We start from the raw sequence: 11450 nt of genomic DNA on the forward strand, positions 1-11450 counted from the left end.
GAGAGCCCCACACCTCTTTCTGACTAATCCATGTGTGTAATGCAAGACTGTGCAGGTTTGTGTGTGATTTCTGTGGTTGTGTAATAATATAAGCATCCGTGTGCATGTCTGTGTGAAAACAGGTGTTTCTGTATTGCTATTTGTGCTAAATGTGGATAAATGAAGAGCATCAACACTGTTATCTTCTATGTTGAGTGTGTACTTAACTGAAAATATCAGAAGGTGTCTGGCATGAGAAGGTGTGTGTGTGTGTGTGTGTGTGTGTGTGTGTGTGTGTGTGTGTGTGTGTGTGTCTATCTCTGTCCAGCCAGTCTAAAATTGGGTGTGATTTTGGAGAGAGTACAGCAAGGAATATTACAGCAAGCAGTGGAAAACTCCATCTGACTAAGTGTGTGTTTGTATGCCCACATTGGAGTACAGGCCTCTGCCTCAGGTTCTGTTGACCTTTCCTCTTTAAAGGGCAATTTAAATGCAAAGACAGGTGATGATTTATTTTTTCTGAAACTCAAATGTAGAAGTGATAGCGAACTGCATAGTGATTTTAAATTATAGTTTTAATTTATCTTGCACAAATGTATATATACACACACACACACAGTAGTCACAGTGTCTTCTCTTGAGTCAGCTCTGGGAGCTGAAGTGGAAATCTCTGAAGAAACAACGATGCAGAGTGCAAACCACAGGAGTGACAAACAAGAAGCTGCAACTAGTGCTAACTTTTACACTGACATCATTTGCTTACAGGTATGAGTGAGTGTGTGTGTATGTGTGTATATACTGGTGTTCTGCCCGTCTGTCTGAGCAATATTTCTGTGTCAAGTTGTTGACACTAAGTGCATCAATATTCACATTCAGATGAAGTCAAATGTACCTTGAGGCTGAGTTAATTTGGAACTGTTGGGTCTCTGTAATAACATTATAAAGAGTTAGTCTAGACCTGCTCAATTTGTAAAGTGTCATGAGATGACTTTTGTTGTGCTTTGGCGCTATATAAATAAAATTGAATTGAATTGAATTGAATTGAATTGGATGGACGTCCTTGTCCAGCACCCACAGAAATTGTTAGACAAGTGGCAGCCCATCTCTAGCGTTGTGTTAGCATTTATTACCCAGAATGCCTCAGTGTAATATCTGTCTGCAGTAAGGATGCTTTGCAACACTGAGGCTGAATTGGAAATCCTGAAAGTCTTTTTCCATAACATGCTGTCTGAATGTCACAACCTCAAGCTAATGACAGTTTGCAGATTTCTGCATAATGTTTCAGCTTCACATCCTTTTGTTTTTCCAGAGGGTCTCGTCCCAGAAGACAGTCCTGACATGCTAAGAAGCTTGTTTCTGCACATCTGTTTACGTCTCAAGTGTTTAGCAGAGGCACTCCAACAGGCAGCATGAAACTGTCTGTGGATGTTCTGTCATGCGATGGATGGTCAAGAGTTTGCTTCATTTGACATGACAGTGTTGTCTGTGTCGGTGTTTCAGGGCAGCAACAGACCATAATATGGACAACACCACTGCCATGCTGAAGGAATGGCTGAAGGGAGCCCAGAGTGTCTACCACTACGTGGAGTGGAGACCCATGGAGGAGCCGAAGTGAGTCACGGTTTCCACAGGAATCATTTATTAGCAGCTATTCAGAGAAATTCAGACTTGGCTTCTATCCCTGATTTGCTCTGGTTTCCTCACATATTTAGTGTTTTCTAATAGGAATATATCTCTGTATCAGGTCCTACACAGATGAGTGGGGTCCGAAGCACTGGCCTCCTTCAAGGTTCAACCATGTGATGAAGCTGAGACAGGCGGCGCTGAAGGCTGCCAGGGAACGATGGGCTGACTACATACTAGTAAGACTTAGATACTAGCCACACTGCTGGCCAAGGAGCCAGTGATTGTGTAGCATGAATGAAACAGCTGAAACGACGTCAGTGCTCTGCCTTCAGTTAATCTCAGAACTGGGAACATCAAGTGATTTTTACATTTTCAACTCGGGGTCATTAATTAAATGCTATTGCGATGTTATGATTTGGATTTTGACCGTACGTATAGCCTGATCTACACCGCACCGTATATATCTAATAGGGATATTTGTAATTTGTGTTTAACTGTAACTTAGTTTAAGTTAATGTCACTCGTCTTGATTACATTTGTTTTTTCTTTGTTCAGGTTATTTTTGACTAGACACATATTTAATAGACCACCAGTCTATCTTGATATCATATGATGAGTGACTCAGACCCTGTCCCCTCTGTAGTTTGTAGACAGTGACAACCTGTTGACCAACCCCCGTGTGCTGAACCTGCTGATGGCTGAAAACCTGACCCTGGTGGCTCCCATGTTAGAGTCTCGCTCGCTCTACTCCAACTTCTGGTGTGGCATCACCCCACAGGTACAGTTTGGACTTTGGAGTTCATACATCTGTCCATCCACTGAGCTGGATTTATTAACAGAACCTGGTGTTCTTCGTCTCCCTCCTCTCTGTCAGGGTTACTATAAGCGAACCCCAGACTACCAGCCGATCAGGGAGTGGAAGCGACTCGGCTGTTTCCCTGTTCCCATGGTGCACAGCACCTTCTTATTGGACCTGCGTCGTGAATCCAGCAGGGACCTGGCCTTCCACCCTCCTCACCCGGACTACAGCTGGGCGTTTGATGACATTATGGTGTTTGCTTTCTCGGCACGTCAAGCAGGTCAGCCCAACTCACAACAAACTACTACATTTGTAGCAGGGCTGCAAATCCAACATGGCAGCTTGACTTTGGTGAACAGAGGACTGTCAGTGACCTCACTGATTCAGTAGTAGTCGATTGCGAACTGGTTTTTAATCTGCGTGTGTGTGCTGCTTTATATTTATACACATGTGTCAGATAAAGACAGAAAAATGGATCCATGTGTTTGTCCTGACGGTGCATGTGTGCAACAATATCAATGTTTGTAGATTTGTGTGTTAGCAATCATCCGTAGGGAACAAACAGAGCCATTAAGCTTTCCATAGACAACAAGATTGTGCGGCAGCCGCCTGCCAACGGAAAAGTAAACACATAAAAGCATTCACACAAACACACTCACAGAGGCATGATTTTCCTCCATCTCGCAAATTAGCTTCAATACTTACAACAGTGCATAAAAGTACATGTAAATATACGGCATCAACGTGAGAAGAGGTAACACATACTTCGTCTTCTTCTTCTTCTTACAAGTAAAATTAATTCATAAGCAATAAAACACACCTTATTCAACTCAACACACTCAGCCTTGCTTGACCAGTAGCTTATGGTGGCTAATGTTAGCTAATGCTAACAAATGTCAGATGATTTTGCTGTGCAGTTGACATCACTAAGTCAGTACACTGACTTTATGAATTTACTTCTTCTATTGTTACACTACATTTTAGCATTCACTGTTATCCTGTAAATGTCTTTTGTGGCCACAGTGGCTGCTTTTTAGTAAAAGTTACATAAGCTTGCTTTAAACAAGAATATTTGAACCCATATTATGCTAAAACAAACTAAACTGAAATGTAAAAAGTGTGTATCTGTGTGTCACATTGTCATAACCCTGTCCTGTGTTCATTTACTGGAGCTTTATGCGTAACATCAAGCAGTTCATTTGTTGTGGGAGTTTTTATTTGCTTTTCTGTAGCGTGCAGGCTACTCGTGCATGTGGGATGAGGTATGAGGACCCAAGGGTGGTCTAATTTGCATGTTTATTTGAAATGTTTGGGTCAAGAGGTTGTATTTACAGAATCCTGTGTGTGTGTGTGTGTTTTCCAGGTGTTCAGATGTATGTGTGTAACAGAGAACATTACGGTTTACTGCCCGTTCCTCTCAAAGCACAGCAGAATGTGGAAGATGAAAGCGAGAGTTTCATACACACCATCACGGAGGCTTTGAGTGAGTACACACACACACACACACACACACACACACACACACACACACACACACACACACACTCCAGCTGTTGTGACTTTACTGTCTGTCACTCCTTGATTACTTCACATCTCGGGTTTGTTTCTTCTCCTTCTTGACCTCCATGACCCTTCTTGATTGCATCCTGTCAGCCCTCTCTGCTTTAATCCCCCTCCCCCTCATTGTCTCTCTGTGCCCCCCCCCCCCCTGTTTTGTCAACCCCCCACCTCCCTCTCACTTTCTCTTCCTTTTGGCCTCCCTCGCTGCTCTTATCTCTGCTCAGATTGTAAATAAAACCAAATTAAATAAAACACCACAATTCAGAAGAAATTCAGTTCTTTTCCTGTTTTTGCTGTCTTAACATTTCGCCTCCTTCCTCTCTCTCTCAACAGTTGACCACGACATTGAGCCCTCTCAGCACCTGTACTCTCCGCCATCGCCGCAGGACACGATAGGCTTTGATAAAGTGAGTTATTTGCTGGTTCTGCCTGGAGGAACAGGAGCTCTTCCACTTCTGTGTCTTTGTATATTTACTGTTAATCAGCAACTCCCACTTCCTGTTTTTGTGGCAGTTTCTCTCCTTTCCTTGTGTCTCCATGTTCTTCTTCTTCCTTTGCCTTCACTTCTCAGACCCTAACTTCTGCTACCAAGGCAGTCCTGTATCTGTCCTGTGTTTCTTTGCATTATGCATCTCCTATTCTACAAAAAGAAACAGTGACACTGAACAAAAAACATACTAGAAAAACATTAGGAATATACTTCCAGAATGAGATTTCAGAGAAAGGAAATGTTTTCTCTTAAATGAACTTCCATTTTTCCTGTTTAAATGTTTAGATTTTCCTGATCAACCTGAAGCGTCGACTGGACAGAAGAACCAGGATGTTGAAAACAATGGCCTCACTGGGTCTACATGCCACGCTGACAGATGCAGTGGACGGCAAGTAGGTCACAAACACACAGCCCTGCATGCTCTCGCTGAACTGACTGATTGACTGAACTGAAGGCTGATTTAATCCCGAAAGAAAACCACCTCCCACTCTCTGTGATAGAGTTTAGTTTTTCTACATAAAACTGATTTCTACTTCTGATGCACTAACTGTTCTGATTGAGCATCAGCTAAGGTGATGCTCAGTCTTCTGTCGCTACTTTTCCCGACATCTATATCCAAACATCCTGTCTGAACAGAGATTGTAGAGTGTTTGTAGCAATATGCTTGACTTGCTTTCCCCCCTCAGCGCTTACTTTAATCCACCGTTGAGAATGTCCTAATCCTTCTTCCAGCCTTTGTTTGTCTGGCAAATTGTGTTACTTGTTGCAACTCGCTGAGTCTGACTCTGCTGTGTTTTGCAGTGATGCTGTTTTCACTGACGACAGACTCATAATGCTGCGTAATGACAAGTTTTAAGTTATATCCTTCTTTTCCCACTACTTCTCCTACATCCCCTCTCTCCCTCTCTCTCAGGGCTCTCAATACATCCCAGCTGCAGGCGTTGGGAATAGAGATGATGCCGCGCTACAAGGACCCTTACTCTGGCCGAGTCCTGACCAGAGGGGAGATTGGTTGCTTCCTCAGCCATCACTCTATATGGATACAGGTGAGAGCAGCGAGAGAGTAAGTCTCATTGTGTAGGTGGACATCTGCTGCTTGTGGTCAACCTGCATTGTAGCAAATATCTGACCAGTTTTATGATGTAACGTACAGTGAGGTTCAACACAGAGTCTGTCTGCCTACCTCTAGTTTGCATTTCTTGTTATAATTTTTCAATGCACATTATAGTTAAAATAAGATGAGTAAGCACAGCTCAATCATCACCAGGAATAATGTAAAAGAGAGGGACAATCAGGCAAAACCACAGCAGTTATTCCTTCATTTTAACTTGAGTGTTTGTGTTCTCTGACCGTCAGGTGTTGGAGCGAGGCCTACAGAGTGTTCTTGTTCTAGAGGATGACGTGAGGTTTGAGCCCAGGTTTAAACGACGGCTGCAGGCCATAATGGATGACATAGACAAAGCCCAGCTGGACTGGGACCTCATGTAAGAACGCCCACCCATCCACACACACACACACACACACACACACACACACACACACACACACACACACTCACAGCTTGTTTTTCCAAATGAATGCACCCATTTTTGTGTGAAGCCTTGTCAACACACTCTCCCTGTCTCTGCTCTAGCTACGTGGGGCGTAAGCGTATGCAGGTGCAGCAGCCGGAGCAGTCCGTGGATGGTGTAAACAACCTGGTTGAGGCCGACTACTCCTACTGGACACTTGGCTACGCGCTGTCACAGCAAGGAGCCAGGAAACTACTGGCTGCCGAGCCCTTCACAAGGATGCTGCCTGTCGACGAGTTTCTGCCCGTCATGTTCAACAAACACCCTAAGTCAGTCTTTACTTCAAGTTTTCTTTGATTTCAAATTACAGTGCTGCGTGCAATGCAGTGCAATGCAATACACTAAAGGTAACAGGAATAACATGCACATGCGATACAAATGCATGCAGTTTTATTGACGGCACGTGATGTAGAAAACCACAAAGCTGCAGAAAGAAGTATATTTCTGTATAAAGACCCTTTTTAGACGGTCTGGTTTCATGGACAGATGAACAAATATTTACTGAGGACCACAAATAGATGATGGCAGGTGCACTTTGACATAAGACGATATCAGGTAATCCACACTCAGAATAAAGGTGAAGATGCTAAAGTAAAAGCTCCATTTAAATTACACAGTTAGTGAAATTTAGGCATGCATGGACCATGTGCATGCACAAAAACCAGTCTCGGGCAATAAACCAGTGCAGAAATACTAAAGGACCTACTGTACAGTAATTATCTATACATAGACACAAACATGCACGTTCGTGTCCCGTTTAGACTGCGGGACAGAGCGTAGTTTTCTAGTTTGTTCTCCAGCGGTAGACCACAACCTCCATCCAGTTCTGTTCCCTATATGTCTCTACGTCTATCCTTTTTCCCTCTCTCCTTCCCCCTGATTATGTCCCTCTTTCTTCTTTTCACTTTCCAGCACCCCACCCCCTTCTTCTTCTTCTTCTTCTTCTTCGTCTGTGCTCCCTCACACACAGGGCATGGATTGTTCTTGGGGTTCAGTGGGTACGGTGTCTTGCACAGGACACACAATGCCTGCTTTTCTGTTTCCTTTCTCCTTGGGGATTCCTGCCGTGCCCTGCTCTCCTCCACCTCCACCTCCACCTCCACCTCCTCTCTCCTTCCCATTTTATACCTTTTTATCATTTAAGTCTGCCCTCTAACTTTCCCAGCTCTCCTCTCATTTTCATGTCTTTATTTAAACTTCTTTTACGTTCCCTCACTCTCCTCAACAAACTTTTTTTGCACACCTACTCCCACCCTGTGTCACCCGCTTCTCCTCCCCCTTCCTTCTCTCTCTTTGAGGAATGTGGGCCAGCGCGGCTCTTCCTGCTGGTTGGAGAAGGGGACAGGATTCCCATTGATAGAGTCCTGAGCATGGGGGTGGGGTAGAGATGGACACTGTGTGAGTGTGTGTTACTATATAAATACATGGAGATGTGTGTCCAGTGTGCAGTGTATAGATTACTGGTGAATATGCTGTGTGTGTATTCAACAGTGAGAGAAGGTGAGTTTGTTCAAAAGTGAAATAAATGGGAAATATGGACAGGGAAAACATGTAAAATGTGTATTTTATGTAAATCAACAGCAGGGGATTATGTGCTCTGTTTAAATTGTGGCTGTTATATCAGGTATGTTGCTTTTTAGAGGGAGGAAGGCTGTATGGTGAGACTTCTTAAACTCAGTAAAATGCTCCTTTCCCTTTTTCTTTATGACTCACTTTTGTTCACATAAACAGAAGCAAGAGAAACTCATGACAGTGAACTGTTAGTGTGTTTGTTGGAGCCGGTCAGCTCCTTTGAGCTCTAATAAAGGTGTAGCATTTCATCGTCCTCGCGGAGTGCCGACTGGCTTTAAACAGACGACCGGGCGGCAGGGAGTTGACCTCTGTGGCGACCTCTGTCTGCACGAGTGTGACTCCGCCTGGCTGACGTGTCACACCCACACAGCCCTCCATTCCTCCCTGCAGGCTGATAGTAGAGCTGTGTGCTGTTTTACGTGTGACACAATATGATGGTAGTTTACTGAGATGACATGAAGTTGTGACTTTGATCGGCTGGGATTAAATGTTCCCTGGTGTTGGTCGTATACTGTGATGTAAGTAACATTTACTCAACTAGTAAATGCAATTTTGAGGTGCTTGTAGGCTATTTTACTTGAGTAGGCCTGCCTGTATTTTCATTTTTTGGCACTTAATACTTCTATTCTATTCAGGATTGCATCTCAAGAGTGGAAAATGCACATTTTAATTTACAGAACAGACAGTGAGGTTTTCAAATGGTTTGTTTTAACGACCAACAGTCCAAAACCCAAAGATCTTCAGTTTACTTACATACATGACAAAGAAAAGCATCAAATCCTCCCATTTGAGAAGTTTGACACAATCATCAGAATAGTTGATTGATTAAATGATAATTGGCTTCAGCTCTAATTCTGCTACATTTCAGAGGGAAACAATGTGCTTTTCATTCTACACTTATCTGACAGCTATAGACACTAGTTGACTATTATGTTATTATGACTACATTGTTCTGCAGTAGAGAAGAGTATCCTGTTCCCCTGTTTGATATCCTGTAAATTTGCTGTCTGTGGTGACATTAAAGTACATCGAGTATGGACACCAGAACTTCCAGCTAACAGGATGAGATGCGTCAGAAGTGTTGCAAAATGTTAAATAGTCATGTAAACATCATTGCAGCACTGTTTGCTCCCTCCACCTCCCCAACCTTCTTCTTATGTACTATATATATATATATATATATATCGTCCTTTTCTCTGTTTTTTATGATTGTAAACTGAATATTTTGGGTTTTATACAATTTTGACATCCCCTTGGGCACTGGGAAATTGTTGCAGCCATTTTTAATATCTTATGGCTGAAATTATTCATCAATTATCATAATCACCTTTGTTTTTCCCTCATCCTCCTCAGCACTGAGTACATGACACACTTTGAGCCGCGGGACCTGAAGGCCTTCTCCGTGGAGCCACTGCTCATCTATCCCACACACTACACCGGAGAGCCAGGCTACATCAGTGACACAGAGACCTCCACCATCTGGGACGACGAGGCCGTGGCCACCGACTGGGACCGGCAGCACGCCCGCAAGACGGCCCAGCAGGGCAGCATCCATGCTGTGGCACAGAACAGCGTCACTGGAGACTCGCCGCCTCCTGCAGCTCGAGCCTCGCGGGACGAACTCTGATATAGCAGAGCTCTGAGACTCGGAGAGAAAGACTCGTGTTTACTATGCCGTGTACACACCGTAAATGTCATGTGTACACACACTTGAAAAGACACTTGAACTGAAAGCTGACATACTGTACATTCATTCGTACACACACTCACACACACACTGGTGTCCAAATGGCTAAAAGCAGAGTTAAGATGTCAATCTACTTTGCTGCCTGATGAAGGGACACTGAGAGGAGGAAGAAGAGCAGGATCTGTGACGAAGGGCAGCAGGCCTTTGACAAAAGCTTTATTTATTCCCCATGTGCCTCCTCTGGGCATGCGGAGACAGTTACGGCCTGAGAAAAACACATGGAAGACAGCTAACATTATTTGCAGGAGAAGAAGAAAAAAACATTCTCACAAATCAATTTTGCTTTTGTTGTTTGAGAAGATTATTGCTATTTAAAAAGAACAGATGTGTTTTTTTTAATGGACAGCCGAGGAATAAAGGAATCTTAAAGCTGTCTGAAAACAGCTCTAAAGTGTGCATGTGAAACTGTGTGTGTGTGTGTTTGGACATGTGCATGTGTTTACAGAACTGAACATGTGTTGGAGGAGGGAGGCTGACATACCGTACCCAAGAGATGACGTCAGACACACACACACACACACACACACACACACTGAGAGTATGGCCCTTCTTTGCCCAGCAGCGTGGCAGTAATGGATATCATTAGTGTTTCTGTCATTGCAAATATCTCTCTTGCACAGCGGGCTGGTCCTGCTAGTTATCATGTCCGCGCGTCAGTCAAACATTTCATGTAGCCTGCAGGATGCATGACATGCAACTCTGTCCACTTCAGACCTCCTGCTTTCAGAATTTATATGTGTTAAATATTTTGGAAAAACTGGATTATTCATGTCCTCAACACAGGCTGCTCTTCGTTTCGGCTCTGGTGCTGGGCAGAACCAATAAAACATCTTCTCTATTTCTGTGTTTTCACTCACGCTGCAGCACAAACTGACGCAGATGTTACCTTTCTTCTTACAGTAATTTTGATCATTATTGGATTGTTGGCAGAGAGTTTGGAGACAGAAGCGAATGAAAAGAAGAAGATTCAAACCCATGACAACGTACTGCACTCTTGATCTCCGTGGGATTAAAATAGAGCTTTCATTAAGTAATGTATATTATTGTTAAATGGGTTGCAAGCATAAACTTGCTGCAACTGTTCACATGACCTTCTGATATCTGGTTTTCCCTCCTTAAACCTCCTGAAAATAAGCCTCGTGGCATTTCACGAAACAGTGGTAAAACATGAAAGGAGCTGCAACCTCCCAATAAATCCGAGGCTTGAGCCTTTATCATGTGGAGGACACTCAGTGGGTGCGTTGGCTCCCAACTGTTCACTGGCTGAGTGAAACTTTGCTCACTGCTTTATAGTTCCTGTCTGCTGTGGGATCTGACAGAGAGACGGATGGAGGGGGGGGGGCTGGGGCACAGGGGGAGGCGGTGGAGGTTGGAGGTGATGTGGTGAGGTAGTGGATGAGAGAGAAATGGAGGAAGAGTGCAGAGGATTATTGGGCACAAAGGAAATCTATTTAAATATTAATATCCTGTAGGTGGGTCGAGATGTGAGACAAAACCTGTTCTTATCCCTTTGCTACCAGGTATCCTTCTCAGATAAATCAGATAAAAGCGGCGCTAATCCTGTTTCATGCAACACTGACCAGACCTCACTTAATATTACTGTCATGCCTGGAAGTTAGTTCCTGTAGAAGATGCTTCGTTTGCAGGTTTGTTTTCTCAGGTAATGTCACTTTTAGATGCGGCTATGCCAAGAGAGGGATCACGCTGCCATCTGCTGCTCATGTGCGGACCGACAACTGGATTGTACAGCTTTCACTTTACGAGGCCTGTCGAATAGCAATTTATAGAATATGAGGCATGATAGTGTATGTTATGATATAGATAATTAAATATTTTAGATAGATCAAGAGGTCAAGAGAATTGGCTGTCCAGGGGTGATAGAGATAAAAAAACAGGATTTCAATGTATTAAATACAAATATTTTCTGTATGCACACATATTCATAAGACTCACTCTTTCTCAGCTCATATCCTGCACATACTTCCATATGAATACATCATTTGTATCAACAGAAAACATTGGCAAATACAGTATGCGTTAAGTTAGAACAGACAAAACTGAGACAGAAAGAAAAAGCTGCTTGTGGACGAGTCTGTTCACAACTAC

The 11450-nt window shown here is 43.4% G+C and overlaps 1 protein-coding gene across 1 annotated transcript; it reads left to right on the plus strand.

Annotated features, from left to right (window-relative positions):
* Window positions 1-1561: 1561 nt before the first annotated feature.
* Window positions 1562-10182, plus strand: colgalt2b (collagen beta(1-O)galactosyltransferase 2b). Its single transcript, XM_070908316.1, has 11 exons — window positions 1562-1590; window positions 1724-1841; window positions 2249-2383; window positions 2480-2684; window positions 3768-3887; window positions 4298-4371; window positions 4740-4846; window positions 5368-5500; window positions 5811-5938; window positions 6088-6294; window positions 8951-10182. Exons 1-11 carry the CDS (start codon window positions 1577-1579, stop codon window positions 9222-9224), a joined length of 1515 nt encoding a protein of 504 aa, XP_070764417.1. The 5' UTR covers window positions 1562-1576; the 3' UTR covers window positions 9225-10182.
* The last annotated feature ends 1268 nt before the right edge of the window (window positions 10183-11450 follow it).

This window comes from Enoplosus armatus, chromosome 7, assembly GCF_043641665.1.
Source record: "Enoplosus armatus isolate fEnoArm2 chromosome 7, fEnoArm2.hap1, whole genome shotgun sequence".
Classification (NCBI taxonomy): Eukaryota; Metazoa; Chordata; class Actinopteri; order Centrarchiformes; family Enoplosidae; genus Enoplosus; species Enoplosus armatus.